Below are 15,759 nucleotides of genomic sequence, written 5' to 3' on the forward strand. Positions count from 1 at the left end.
GAGTGGACGTGGGATAGGGTCAACCCCCCCCCGGCCCTCTCTGCTCATGCCTACCACCAGAGTGGGTAGTTTTTTGGGGGGGACCCCCACCCCAGGATGGGACAGGGGGTGTAAGCCCTACTGCCTCACTCACCCCAGCCCCCCACACGAGGTGGGTGTGGGTGCTGCCCCGCCCCCGAAGGGGGGGAGCGGGGGGGCCACGGCCCCGTGCCCTGCCCCTCCCCCATGCCAGGGGGCGGGGCCATGGCGCGTGCTGGGCCCCTCCCCCCGGCCATGAAGGGGATGGGGGCACCACGGCCGCCCCTCCCCCCCGCGGCGGGCCCCGCGCTGCCACGTGCGCCCCCACCCCGCCCCCCTCACCTGATTGTCCATGGCTGGGCTCAGCGCTTTCCCCCCTTCCCCACGGTTCGGCCCGGCCGCGGCCCCGGCCCCGGCCCCTCACGGCCCCGCAGCGGCCGCTCGCCTCATTGTGTGTCACTCACAGGCACAACCGCTGCCGCCCCCCGCGGAACCGGAAACGGGCTCCCCCCTGAGGGGCAGCCACCGCTGCCAATGGCAGCCTCGGCTGCGGCGGGGAGGCGGGGCTTCCCGCGGGCCTCCGGAGACCCGCCGCGCGCTGAGTGGCGGGCGTAGCGGCCAATCGGGGGCGGGGGGCGGGGGGGTGAGGCTGGAGGTGAAGTTCGGCGCCAGCCGCGGGAGGCGGGGCCGGGGCGGAAGGGGTGGGGCCGCCTGGTTCCAGCCTCGTTCTGAGGGGGCGGGAAGAAGGCCGGTGGCTCCCCGTAGGGAGCCCCACGAAGTCCCCAGTGCAAGGGTCCCTGAGCTGCGGCTGCTTTTTATTTTAACACCTTTGTCAAGGCCAAACCTGTTCCGCAGTCATTTGGGTGAAACCCCAACAGCCGAGGCCTAAAACGTGCCTGCGCGGAGCTGGCGGGGTTGTCGGCGGCCGCTCCGTCCTCTGTCGACACCCTGAGGTCCTCTGCTTTTCGCTTCAGGCGCCCGCTGTCAGACTTTACTAGATAGATTAATTCATCCGGTGTTGGTTTTGGTGCTGCGAATGCCAACCAACGTGAATGCTGCAGGCCCCCGGAGGCTGGGGGAGGCCACGGCGACTGCCCACGGGCGCCGGCGAAAGGGGAGCTCCCTCAGAGGGTGCACATGCCCTACACATCGCAATGCCAACAAAGATCCTATCTGTCGTGTGTCCTAATGACGTCCTTAATGTTACGACTTTCCGCCGTTGGTCTTCAAAATCAGTTCGACATCGCCCTTCATTCAAAACGCCCAAGCGAAAGATGTCCTTCAGCTCAGAGTGGTCAAAAGAACACGATCGCTGTGCACTCAATGCAACTCGCCTCTATTCTTGATGTCCCTCGATGGCCACCCTATGGTCAAGTCTGTGCTGCTCTCTCTGTCCTCCCTCCCAGACCATCCGTCTGGGGCTTTGGATACTCCCCACATGCAAGCGGGTATCCTATGTGCAAGCCCTGGCCCTGGTGCGCTCTTTTTGAACCAGTGACCTGCTCTCCTGTCCTGTCTTTGTACTTTTTGTCCCCTGAATTTGGTTGTTCCTGTGCTTCCCTAGCTCCCCCAATTAGCAGGGGCTAGTATGTTGAGTGGTGGGCTATGCCCACAGTCCTGATGGGCAACAAATAGGCTTACGTGCAAGGTTTGGGTGCCCCTTTTCTCCCTTGATCTTTGCCTCAGCAATGCTGTTTGTGGCTCTTCCCATGCAAACCAGCTTCAGGAGAAGTTAGGCCAAGCACATAAGATTCCTTAGGCGGCAGGCGTTTGTACTTCTGACCAGCTGGTTGAATGGTGTGAGGGAACTCCGAAAAACGCCTAACAGCCTGTGTGATGGTGTGATGCTAACCCACAAGCAAGAGGCAGAGCTGGGAATGAGGGGGAGATTTGTGATGTCTACAGACAATTAACCAAGAGCCCAAATTATGCTGGAGGCAGAAACTTTATTTCATTAGCCTTGTGGCAGATGTTAGCGAAGCAAGAAAGACACAACATGTTCAGTCTCAAGTGAAAAAGTGCATCCCGTGTCCTGCTGTGCCCCTCCAGTTTGAATTCTCCTTCTACTTGCTGTTGTGTGAATCATTGAAAACAGGTGGAACACCCTTTAAGCATCCATGTGAACCATTTTCTGACATATTTGTCGAACCTGCTCTTAAAAACTTCCAATAATGAAGATTCCAAAACCTCCCTAGGTAATCTCTTTCTGTGCTTAACTATCTTTATTCTTAGATTAGACATTGGGCGGGGGGGAAACAACTAAGTCTCCCTTGCCACAGTTTAATTGCATTGCTTCTTGTCTTATCTCCAGTGGACATGGGGAAGCGTTCTCAACTTCTCTCTTTGTGGGAAAGCTTCTTCCTTTCCTAGGTTTCCTGCTGGTACAGAGGGGCCTTAAGGCTCTGTTTCTTCTTCTCCAGAGATTCAGGCTCAACATTAGGAAAAACATCTTAGGGTGTCCAGACTGTGGAATAAGCCCCCTCCAGAAGTGGTGCAAGCTGGAAATCTTCAAGAGGAGACTGGACGGGCACCTCGCCAGGGTCACCTGACGCCCAGTTGTCTTTTCTGCTTGGTGCAGGGAGCTGGACCCGATGATCTTCCGAGGTCCCTTCCAGCCTTACAATTTATGAATCTATGAACCTCTCCCTTCGAGTTGTGACTGATCACTGTGATTGTGGACATTACTTCCCTACAAATGGCCTCTCATATTCCTTTAACTCCCTATCCTGATGGCTAGTCCTTGACCTCACCCAAGCGTTTCTATTCTGCAAGAAGTGAAATCCTCCTTGGGGAAAAAAAAACGTGTTCTCTTTCCTTTGTCTCAGACTTTGTTGTTATTTTATTAAATATTGCTCCCAAGACAAGAAATTTGAGAGCTGCCCAGGACCCCACGCTTCTCTTTTCCATAGCTCCATTCTCTGTAGCTTATTTGTCAGCTTCTCTGGAATATTATTAGGACTTTTCCTTTCTTTGAATCTACCTCAGCCTAAACCAGGGGTGTCGCACATACTACCTGTGGGTCAGATGCGACCCACTGACCCGGGTCATTTAGCCCGCGGACTTTTGCCCCAGCTTGGCTGTGGTGGTGGGGCTCCCCATGGCAGCAGCCATTACCCTTGGAAGTACAGCACCAAGAAGCCTGCCAGGCAAGAACCGTGCCACCGCAGCCAGAGCCGGGACAAATGGCCTGGCTCAGTGGACTCTGGCCATGATGGCAGAGCTTCTGATCATGCTGCTGCTGGAGCTGCTTGTGCTTGGGCTCTCACCAGAGCCCGGTTGCCCCACTTCCTTGACCAGAGGCCTGGCTCTGGCCATGGTAGCAGGGCTTTTCCCTGTGGTGGTGCTGGAGCTGCCAGCACTCTGGCTCTCGCTGGGATGTGGGCTGTTCCCGTGGGAACCTACGGTGCCGCTGGGGTTGCCAGCACCCAGCTCTCACTGGGGCACTGACTGCTGCCATGGGAAGCCCCACCACTGCAGCTAGAGCTCTGGCCACTGGGGCTGCGGTGAAGGGGCTTCTACCCGCGGTGCTGCTCAGGTTGCCAGCACTCCAGCTGTCACCAGGGCTCTGTCTGTCACCACAGGAAACCCAGCAACCATGGCTGCGATCACAGGAAGCCACAGCACCAGTGTCAGAGCTTCTGCCCGTTGAACCGCTGGGGCTGCCGGCTCGAGTATCAGGATGTGGCCCGCAGGCACCTGAGAAGGAGGGAATGTGGTCCTCCATCCAATACGAGTTTGACATTGCTGGCCTAAAGCTTTTACCCACCTTTGCTTTTTCCTTTCTTCTTGTTACAGCTCTTTTTTTTTTTGTTTTTACACTTCAAATTACTACTCAAACTTCAGAGAGTCCTATGCCCAGCAGCCGAGCTACTTTTCTCCTTTATGGTGTAGGTTTATATTCATCTCAGCCTTCATTGCCTGCATTGGTTTGAATCAGAGTTGCTCTTCTGGCTATTGTTTGATGGGTCCAACACTCACTGCAAATGAGAACCTTTCTTCTCTGGCCAAATCTACCCTGACATCAGATGTCAACTGCCGCTTTCTATGTATGGTCTCTGGCACCAAGTTTTTGACGTTGTTTCTATGCTATACCCCAGGTTCATCTATCCAGGGGTCAACACAGAACCAGGCCGGCTCAACTTGTGGGTTCTGACAATACCGAACTAGCTATTAATTCCAATTGTTAACTCTTATATCCCTCAAAGTGTTAAATACCTTGCTTATTCCTCTTGCTCAAATCTACCCACTTTTTGACTTTCTCAGCAATGCCCCCTCCCTCTGTCTCTCTTCTGTTTAAAAAAAACAACAACACTTTTCTGCAGTTCATTCATAGATTCGGACAGTGGGCTCTTACTTATGAATGCTCATGCTTCCCTGAACCAGTTAGTAAAGTGCCACCCTGCCTTTTCCTAGTAGTCTGAGTAGGGATGTAGTCTGCACAACATCGCTTTATCTGAAGTGAGTCCTAAGAAAATGTTAGATTAAATGGCAGTGGGATTTTGGAAACATTCAGAGACTCTGCTCCTGTACATCTCAGGTGTATCTGCTTCAGAGTCAGGTCTGGAGTGGCAAATTGCATCAGTGTAGTAATGCATTATGATGGTGTTTGAAAACAGATTCATACCAGAATGTGCAGGCTAACGTCAGGAACATGCACAGCAGGGTCAGCTTTTGCAAAAGATACTTCCCTCTTAAAGTATTCCAACAATTAATTATGCAAAAATGCCACCTCTTTATTCCCCTGGCCCAGATTATGTACATCTCAGATGCATATTTTTTGCTTGTAATAGTTAAATTGTTATTCCTGTTAGCCCTACAGAATTAATATAGACATGACTTGGTTTATTTTAAAACATATTACATAACACATGTTAATTAGCAGGTTACAGTACCAATGCATACAAAGCAAGTTGTACTTTTAACATGCCTAAACTGGTGGATATGAAACCTAGATGCCTCCTAAATTTACCTTGATTAGCTAACACCTTAAAAGTATACCTGTTTTATCTACACTAGGTTTCAAGAGACATTAATTAATGTTAGCCAAAACGTGTCCGAAATACACCTTTTTCCCTAGTTTAGACGTGGATATTTTCTTGTGAACTGAGCACATTTGAACTGAGTTAAGGAATCCTATGATGCCACTTTTACAGTCATTTCTCAGACTAGAATGACATGTTAGAGAAAGCCTTAATAAAAGGTGAGTCTTTTGGGGGGAATATTCACGGTGCAGTTATGAATTCTGTGCAACTGTATTAATATAATACTAGCTAAAAATCTTGCCTGTTACTAAAAACATTAAATCAGGAAAATACAGGAATATTTTGATAAGTGTAGCTCTGAGCGAGGTATGAGAAGCCCTTCTCTCCAAGGCGTGGATCGAAACTTCATTGAAATAAACTTAATCATCTTTCCTTTTACTTCTCGGAGATTTTGATCGGGCCTCACGTAAGGAGTGGGTAAAAGGAAAGGCAATGACATACCAAGCAATCCTTAAATGGACTCAACCCCAAAAAAGTAAATGTCTCTTAAGAAGAGGTAGAGTGATCTGACACCAGGTGACAAGTGATATAATGTTCACATTATGGGAATGGCAAAATGGGCTGAGGAAGAAAAAGATAAATAAAAGCCAGTTTGTTATATGAAAGATAAGTAACAAGCAACCCAGATTATTTGTGTAAAATGTCTAACATAATACCAGCTTTACAGTGGGAACACAGTGTTTTCCCTGCAGTTTTATCTAAAAGGGCATTGTCTACAGGTCCACAATTTGCTTTTTATTCCAGTGTAATTACCGGGTAGAGTCTCCCCTTTCCCACAACAGAAGCTGCAGAGCCTGAGGTTCAGTCTCAAAGCAGTATCTTAGCTGTGCTTCTGCTGCACCACACGATTGCAGGAACAAAATGATTTATGACCAGGGACAAGGGGGGAATGCAAAATATAGAGAAAATGGTGGGGATTTTGCAGATATTTTCCACAGATTTTGTGGACATTTCTTCTGACTAATGGAAATGGTGTCTACTATGCTTTTGAGGTGCATTCATTCTCAGTACTATAGATTAGAAAAATATATAGCTAGGATGAATTGAAAATCCAGCAATATAATTTAAGGGTTTGAAACACTCGTCACCGCTGCAGTATACAAGTACCAGTCCTGTAAGGTAGATGGGGAAGAGCAAATTCCAGAGTGTACTTTTTTTGGATGTACTCTGGATTATAGGCAGCTTTCTGTCTGGGGAAAGAGAATACGGAAATTTGGGGAGCCGGGGGTGTGATTTGATGTTATGAATGTCATTTGGATTATGACAGAAAAACTTGGTCAAACAGGAAGGTTTTCCAGCAAATTCTAAAGGTAGTCGGACACTGGTTTCATTCTGTGCTCCTCTGTAATTTGAAAAAAATTTCATCCCGTAGCTGGATTGCCTCAAGTGAATCTGTCCCCTCCCTAGGCATTGTCTAGCCTAGAGATTTAATTGATTGGATTGTCCTTAACTCACTGAGAAGTGCCCTTGCTACACTGGTACAAATTTGCTGCAATCAATTTTTCACTATTTACCAATCTGTATAAATTACCCTGATTTCTTGCAAGATTAACCTCAATTGGAATTAGCTCAATCAATCAGCTGCCTCTGTGGGTCTCTCTCAGTCCTGTTCTGGCACAGTAAATGCAAATTGTCTTCCCACTGGTGTCCCATGATGCACCAGTTACTGCAGAAATGTCTTTTCTGGATACCTTTCTGCATTCCACTCTCCAGAGGTCAGTTTGTCTGGAAGTCACCTACTCATACACATAGCACAGCATGCTGCTGTCCATTTGAGCCACAGTCCCTCTGAATGATTTCTAAATTCAGAACAGCGGTCTGCAGCAAGAATTTACTGAAATATCACAATTCCTCTCCAGTTAGTTTTTGGGCAGCTTGGGTATGTCGTGCAATGCTGAACAAAATTTTCCAGAATTCACCGTGCAGTGCCAGGAATCTGGTGAACATGCCCAAAGGGCAACATATCATAAACAAGACAGTACAGTCTTAGTGTGAACAAAGAGAGTAAAGCTGCATGTTAACTTCAATCAGTGAAACCATTGACAAAGGAAACATTCATTTGAGCCTAAGCTGTCAGGTTAACTATTTTACTCCGCTCATCACCGTAGTATCTGAACGCCTTTCAGGAGTACGTTACACACCGGGACTAACATCTGGCACATGCTGTTTGTTCTCACGTGATTGAAATTAAGCTCATTTATTTTTCTAATAAAGATAAGGCTGATGCTATTAAAAACAGACTAGTTGCCCTGAAAGTCAGAACCAGCTTCACGCTATACTGTTCTACATTGCAGACTTCCATCTAGTGAACCTTTAAACATGCTAGCTCAGGAACTAGAAACAATCTACCCACAACAGCACAGAGCCTTGTGAAGGCTAATTACTCCTTTTTTCCTAAGGGTAATTTAATGCAGGTAGAGCTCCCTGTACCTTATTACAACTGCATCTAGTACCCAGGTTATACCATTTGAAGCTAGCCTAGGAATGTCTTCACTACACCACGGTTTTCAGCATAGATGGCACCCTTCAAAAAAAAAAATCATACCAAAATCACTTTATCCAATACCCACCTGTTCTGGGGGAGTCTCTTACCCAAATACCAACCCATCTTTCCCTGTTTGCTTTATGAGACTTGAAAAGTGTACAACCACAAGTGTAATGGTTTCATGTGCGTGTATGGGAATATACAAGGGATGTCATGTGTGCTTAGCTTTGGGGAGGGCATAGCCAGCAGATAAATCAGGTATCTCCAAAGCTCTAATTTTATGGGGACGTCACAAACTAACGAGCTGTCAGTTGAGTATCTCAGAGCCCAAGACAGCTGTGAGCTGAGCTCCTGTTCCTTTATATTCATTCCAGCAACTTCAAGGTTTAGCAATGGGTGCCTGCAAATCCAATTAGCTTCTTTCTTTATGATGCTGTGTTCTGGCAGAGATCTGCTGTTTTACTGCCATGTACAGTAGGTCCACTGCCAATGGATAAGAAACATTGGGTGATTTGCATATTTAATTATGCAGATTCAGTGTGGTAGATCTCTTTAATTTTTGTTTGGATTTTCTTTTCAGGCGCTTTCTTTCTGAAATCCTTGTCTTGAGTCTGAAATGTGTGCATCTTCCCAAGGCCTTGCCCATAGGAAAGTACTTCACAAAAGAATTCCCACTAGTTCCACCTGCTTATTAGAACTGGTGGGAAATGGAGTGGAGCCAAACAATCTGCCCATGCTACGGCTCGCACTGGCTTCACTCAGATAAACTGATGTTACAACTGATAGAAATATTTTCTGGAAAATATTCTCATGTACTGCTTCAATGTCCACAAGTAAGAGAGAGAAAGAGTCCTGGGAAATGGGAGGGCTAAGACCTGTCAGATCTTTTTGGAGGAAAGACATTGTACCAATATCAAGCTAGTCTCTAGCCCCTCCAGGGGAGGGTATAACAGGACCACCAAAAAAAAAGACAGCAAAAAACCCCTATCTTACCCTGCAGATGTACATGCCTAACCCAAAAATATCCTGAACTGAGTAATGCTGTCCCAGGTAGCTTACAAGGGACAGCAGGTATCCACGAGGGGAAAAAACTCTACTGTCAAGATAAGTCTAGCTGCTTTGCCAGGGAGTTTAGCAACACGAAAGTGGACAGAGTGCAAGCCAGGCTCCGCCACCCAACAAAATCCCCCTTCTAGGGAGCTGAGCAGCCAGCAGGAACGGACCTTCCCGCACCTACTTCAGCTACGTGCACCTGAATCTACCCGAAAGAGCAAACAGGTAGGAGAAGCTACAGCTGAACCGAGTATCATCTTCCTGGCCCTCCCAACCCTAGACCACCCTATTCCTTCTTAGCTATTTCTTCTCTCTCACTGGAAATATTTAGTGCTAGCCCCCAACTGTCATCCCCATGAAACCTTCACGCCCAATATTATACCCGAAAGCTCCCTCCAAACACTCCCCTGAACTGCCATGGGACTTTCTGGGCCTATACACCACTCCAAAGCTATCCCAACAGTCTATTTTTATAACCCCAAACTCCTTCTTGTAGGTGCGGCTGGTAGCATTGCCTGTACCGACCCAACACTTCTTCCATAAAGCCCCTTTTTAAACGACTTCTTTGCCGAGCTAGCCAGTTGGCTTGAATATTTTGGGCACACTGCAGCCAAAAGACAGTGGTTGGAAATGCTTTTGCCATTTCCAAGAATGATGCTGCAGGAAAAATGTAGTGTTTTGTGATGTTCATAAAATTCTGGTGATCTTCCCTAAAGCTCTTCCTCGGAGCAGGAATTTGACATGTGGTGGCAGCAGGGCTTTTAGGTCAGGGATGTGCCTTTCACGAAAAAACCTGTCCAAAGACCTCTTTGAAAACTCTCTGTTGTGCCAGAGAGATTTAGAGCTTAGCAGCTAAAACCTCCAAACACGCCATCCGCACTGGGCATGCTGCAGCCCTTCAAGAGACCTAGCTCTGAGCAGATAGCACAGGGACCATCTTCACAGAGTAACCGAATGCGCTCTCACCTGCATGGGCTGAGGTGTGGCCGAGCACCAGAACTGAGATCACAGAGCCTAGCTCTGCTCAGTCAGATAGTCCCTGGCAGTCTGGAGGAACAAGGAACCTGATTCCAAAAAGACGCAGAAATACCCAGAACAGGGGAGAAGAAAAGCAGTAGTGACGGCAGCTTGGTGAGTCCAGGACCAGAGGGAGAAGAGATAGACTGGACAGGAGTTACGAGAGAGGTCTGAACCCATTTGATAGGAGGTGGAAATACTGGGACTGTACAGAGATGGGAAGAAGAGAGGGGACTGAGACTTGTTGGCTGAGGAGACTGGAACATGAAACTAAAGGAATACAGAAAAAAAGAGGTGGAAGAAGGAAAAATATCGCTAAAGAAGAGCTGGGATGTAGAGGGAGAACGAGGACTGTTTAGGCAAAGATGCTAAAACAAGGAGCCTTCTCCGAATACACAATAATGATCACTTCCCTCATGACTTAAAACTCACTTGGAAGTTATTGTGTTCCTTTGTTCCAATGTACGCCGCGCAAGTCTACTGGACAGAGCACTGATCTGAGACTCAGAAGTCATAGTTTCTGTTCCTGCCTTTGCCTCTGGATAGTTCATTTCCTCGCTCTGTGCCTCAGTTTCCCCATCTATAAAACAAGACTAATGATACTGATCTCCCTTGTAAAGTTTGTTAATTAAAAGTCCTCTATAAATGGTAGGCAGTGTTATAAAAGTGTTTACAAATTAACAGAATTGCAATTGAAAGGGGGACCCCAGGTTTTTTATATTGGCTTTCCCTAACATACTAATGACCAAAGACTCGACATTCTTCTCCTTGCAGATACCATGGTTGGGTGGTTTTACCAGTAGTAGTGTCACAGCCCCCATGTGCACACTTTGCAGATGCTTTCAACCTCATCTTATGGACTGATTTGGTTACTGAAGAGAGCCTGTGAACCGCTTTTGTTCATTCATCATCCTTCACACCCCTCTTCATCCTTACTTCATGCCACAGTCTCAGCAGAAGACTCTGTTCTCAAGGGACAGTTCCAGGTTGGTTGCCGGAGAGAAAGTAGAAGAATGGGTAATAAAAAAAGCAGCTGATAGGAATGAGAAATGTGTTTGCAACCATAGATCCTTCTGGTGTTCTAGTATGGGTACTCCGGGGCTTTTGGGTTGAATGTTGCAAACCTGACAATGTGTGTTAGTCCAAATCAGCTGTTTATGCCCAGCAATATTGTCTTAGTTCTCTCAAATCATTGTTTCAAATCAAGTGCCATGTCTATCGGTCACCTCCCAGGATTCCCAGCACATATTTAAATCTGGCACATACTATAGTGAAGGTCCAGATTGTTATTAGCCAAGGACTTGGATGACTAGCAAACTACTAGCTTCATCTTTGAAAAGTTACTGACAGCTTGACATTTTTTCTAGTCCCTGTATTAATGAAGGACTCAACAGAAAAAAAGACATTTTTATATAGTTTAGCTTAACTAAGTTATTTTGTGACAGAGAATATCCTAAATTATAGTGTAGTTTATTTCCTCAAAAAATGCAAAATACTTTTAAAACACAGTGCCCCTCCTAGTTGGAAGGAAAAGAGAATTTTTTCTTAGAAAGCAGGAACACAAGAGTTTTATTTTGTTTTCAGTGAATGTAGTCCCAGTGAAAAGAATCAGATGCATCATGTCCCTAGCAGATACAGGATGGGCAACGTTAGCTTCCCTGACAGTCCTGCTGACGTACTTCATTTCTGAATTAGAGGGACCAACGTTTTGGGTAAGAAGGGAAGTCTCTCAGTTTGCATCTCCATCTAGTGCTTGCTCTTGACATCTATAAGGGGGATTATTAATATAAATGGTGAGGTTGCATTTTCAATGTGTCCAATTGTCCATTTAAATTAAGACCTACTGCCCCATTTTGTACAGAATAGTAAAGGCCCATGAGATGGTCCTAACTTTTTCTCATGCTTTGGTTTTTAAGCTGGATTTGAAAGTGGTAGGAAGGGTTAAGCTATTGTCAAGCTTTTGAACCAGCCAGAGTCTTCATAGCAAACATTCTTGGTGTGGTCCACGTCCAATACTGAATGTGAGCTGTTGGCAGTATTGCAAGATGTCCAGCAGGTTCTGTGAGGAGGCAGGTTCATTATACAATTTGCCCTTTTGCAACCAATGCTATTCTAGTGCACTGGGAATGTGATAAGTTCATTGGAAAAACAGCCATCTGCTCTACATGTGTTTCCTTCTGGCTGATTAATGGGCAAGCCAAGCTGCCCAACTGCACTATCAGATGGATGCAATATTTAAGCTCTATTTTCACTACTGACAGCTCACCCAAGAATACATTATCCTGGTAACTTCTAAGCCAAAAGCAGAAATCCTAACACTAAAACTCAGTGAAAAGAAATTGGATATTATTTTCTTTTTTGAGCATATTATTCTAGTTCTGGGGAGAAGGGATCAGCAGGTAGACAAGAAAGTCAGACCCGCTCCAAAAATTCTGCCCATTTTGAATTGTCACCTGGGTGAAAAAGGGAGGTTGTTCCACCACTTTTGAATCATCTGCTGAAAAAAAACAAATGCAAAAATACCTTGCTAGAGGGTGTTAGCATCCCTGTGGCCATTGCACTCCTGGTGGCTGCGGATTCCCAATGCCCTGCCTGGCATATAGCAATCTTGCAGTGATACACATTCTTTCTGTGTCTCTGAATGACCTGATCCCTGGCTCAGACAGTTTGCTGCAGGTGGTCCTTTCTGCGGCTGGTGCCTCTGATGCCCTCAGCCCTGGTGTATCATTTTTTGGGGTCCTCATGATGACTGTTATTTCTGGCTTGCTTGGGGGCGATGTGACTTTGATTCTCTTCTGGCAGTCTGCGTTGATCAGGTTCCCAAGGCTCAGTGCAACAGTTCAGTCCCACAGCACTCAGATGATCAGAATTTCTGATGTGCCTGACCCTAGGGCAGCTCTCATGGTGGACCCAAATACAGCAGCTTAATGCTGACGGTTCTAACCTTATGTTTGCACTGTCTGATATTATGTGATTGCAGTGGGCATAAACATATATGCAAGTTAGCTTGAACTGATCTCACATGGGTAGATATATTGGCACAGCAGTGAGGGCTGTACAAACCTGCCTGGGATGTAGGTCTATAAGTAGCTAGTCCATGCCATTGTTACTTCATTATTCTTGCAACACATATATACTGCAATCATACAGCAGCCTATTAGACATACTTCAAGAGTGACTGGCATCTCAGATGTTTGGGAGCCCACTGCAACTGCCTAATGCCTCAGCCATCACAGTTTCTGGTTGCTCAGTTTAGGACATACAGAATGCATCTACATGTGCAATTAATGTGAAGTGATACATTCTGGAGCAGTTTGAGCTAGAGTAAACTGGTCCTGAGTGCAACGTTTACACGTGCACCCAGGACAACAGCAATTTGAGCCAGGGCGGAGCAGGCCCCTGGCTGGCTGGACCGACAGGGTGCAGTTTACACACATGGTCAGCATCCACATGTGCATTTCAGTGCAGTAACTTACCCCACCATAAAATAGTACTGTCCCCAACAGTACTATCTTACGGCAGAATTAATTAGTTTAGTGTACCCTAATACCAGTGCACATGTAGATGGTGACGTTTTACTGCACAGCTAATATACAGTATGGTATATGTGGGATGCACCCACAGTACAGTACATGTGTGATTGCCAGCAGGCAGCAGCTTGCCTAAAATGCTTCAGATTAAACCACTGAACTCTGAAGCTAAGCAGGTGAATGGCTGCAGTTTGAGCTACAGAATCACACTTCTTACTCAGGACTGTAGGAGTCTTTCTTTCTCTGGGGATCAAGCACAGGCAGAGACTTGTAACTCACTTTCATCTTTGCATTATGCATATATTTTATGAACCATCTACATTTTATCTATGAAAAATATGATTAATTTGGCCAAGTTTCAAGCCGTTTCAAAATGCACTGTGTAAATATCATGAATGGTGACCAGTTTCATTGTGTTGTTCGTGTATAGATCCTGTAAAATGTAACTTAAATAGATGCATGAAATGTGCCACAAAACATCTGACATAATGTGGAAAACATGTTCCTGTACCGTATGGGCAGTACATTGAATCACTTGAGAACAGCTTGAGAGTGATGACAAGTATTTGCATTTGGATATGTGTGTACTGCAACATAATGATTCCATAGTAGGAGAATAAAGGTATATGTCACCATGTCCTATGATGGTTGCAAGCAAAAGCATCAATTAGGCAATGATTTTTAAAGCAATTTTAGCAGCTAATTATTTAGTGTCTGCACATTATGCTCTATCCCTTTTTTTACTGTTGGTTCCTCACTGAATTGTAGTTCTAGGTGTCCAGATGTGGTCTGTGGGTGAGCAGCAGAAAAGCCAAGAGTAAAGATCCCTTTTATGATATACTGCTTTTGTGTCTCTATAAAATATTAACTGTAAGAAGTTAACTTCCTCTAAAAATAGGCAATTCCTAGTCTGAAGGCTCTGAAACTAAATGTTAAGGGGCATTTATAACAGTGTGGAATTACACTGCACTTGTGGTCTGAACGAGCATATGCTAGGCAGGTATGTGCTGATGTAAATACGATCTGCGCCCATTCTTAATTTCTCAGTCTAGCTTTGTGGCAAAATGGTCATTACTGTTCATATTAGTAAATGTTGGCTCTGATGGAGTACTTCAGGATGAATAATTTGTTCGTTCATCTCACCATTTTTATTTCTGTTTACAAATTTTCTGTTGATGTCACTCGGAAGGTGATCAGATGCCATGGTGATTGCAGTCATTTAAAACTCTATGATAGGATAATTGTGCAAAAACAGATTCTCAGAGGTATTCCCTGGGCTAAATTGGACTAGATGACCTCCACAGTTCCCTTCAGGCCCCACTTTTCCATGATTCTAATATTCTATATTATTTGTGCATTTCTCCACTGATTAATGCTGCAGATTTTTCATAGAAAGTATGCGGAGAAAGGTTGCAATTCTGCTTCTATTTGCCAGGTAGAGATGCTACATGACAGCATTTTTGGATCAAGCAGCAAAGTTTAAATTTCAGCTCTTGCTTTTGATTTCAGTGGAGCTAATTTTATACTTAAAATTAAGCATGTACATAAGTATTTTATTGAATTTGGCCACCAGTTCTTTTATGGGACGATTTATACAGCTAATCTACTACAGCTCGTTAATTTTGCAATGGAACGTGCAATGTGGATTTTGTATTAGCTGAGCACTTCAGCATTTGAGCTAAATATTTGTGTTTGATAAAGTATTTGTGCTAGTAAAGCTTAAACACACCAGCTCAGCAAAATAACCCTATTCAGTTCAGTACTTACACAAACTTGTTGTACAGCATGTGTTTAAGTGCTCTCAGGATTTGGGGCTTAAGTGCTTGCATGTTCACAGGAAAATCAGCAGAACCAGGTAATGAACAGTCAACTTGAAATTGTGTTTTGAATTGGAAAGGCTATTATTGGAAAAAAAGTAATCTATCTTTTGCATGTTGTTCTATAGCAGCTATTATTAAGTCTGCGTTTAAGATTTTTAAGAGCTATTACTACATGTGCGAGTATCTGAGAGTTATTTGACCCACTCTGGTAAACATATGTTGACTGCTTGTTTTTTCCTAGTAAGTAGTAAAAATTGTTACCAGTGGGAACAAAATAATTAAATCGTTTATGTAAAAATGCTAAAAAAAGAGTGTTTTAATTAATTAGTATTTCATCAGGGATTCTAGTATGCGTAGGCAAGGAGCCCTAGTGGGTTTTTTCCTTGCTAAATAATTTGGTCTTTAAAAAAAAATCATCAAAAATTGTTTATTGAAATACTGTAGTCTGAAAAACAGCAACAACAAAGACAATCATTAACATCTGGGAGTTGTTGCAGATGTTTGGAACATAAGAGCCAAGTTTGCCTTGTGTGAAAGACGAACACAGAAAGTCATAAGAGAAACAATGGGAAAATTGAAGGTGGCCTTTCCTCATAGTTGCAAGGTGCATTTAACTGTATCACCAGCTGCCAAATTTTCAAAAACCACAAGTCAGTCCTCAAAAAGTGATGCCTCAAATAAAGATTAAAAAAACCCAACAAACATATATCAAGTATTACTCTTTGGTGGGGGGAAGGTTGCCACTTTTCACATTTCACATTTCATACTTTTCTCCACAAACGTGAGGGATAGAA

At 45.0% G+C, this 15,759-nt stretch overlaps 1 protein-coding gene across 7 annotated transcripts in view; it reads right to left on the reverse strand.

Annotated features, from left to right (window-relative positions):
• MLLT1 (MLLT1 super elongation complex subunit) overlaps positions 1-498 on the reverse strand; it is a 46,341-nt gene extending 45,843 nt beyond the window's left edge. For all 7 annotated transcript variants that reach the window (XM_090027561.1, XM_090027560.1, XM_090027558.1 and 4 more), the window contains exon 1: positions 361-498. In XM_090027561.1, the coding sequence (XP_089883687.1) occupies positions 361-372 (12 nt within the window). In that variant the 5' untranslated portion in view covers positions 373-498. The remainder of the gene's footprint in view (positions 1-360) is intronic.
• Positions 499-15,759: the final 15,261 nt, after the last annotated feature.

Source organism: Crocodylus siamensis, chromosome 14 (assembly GCF_052110815.1).
Source record: "Crocodylus siamensis isolate JL-2025a chromosome 14, ASM5211081v1, whole genome shotgun sequence".
In the NCBI taxonomy this organism is placed as follows: Eukaryota; Metazoa; Chordata; order Crocodylia; family Crocodylidae; genus Crocodylus; species Crocodylus siamensis.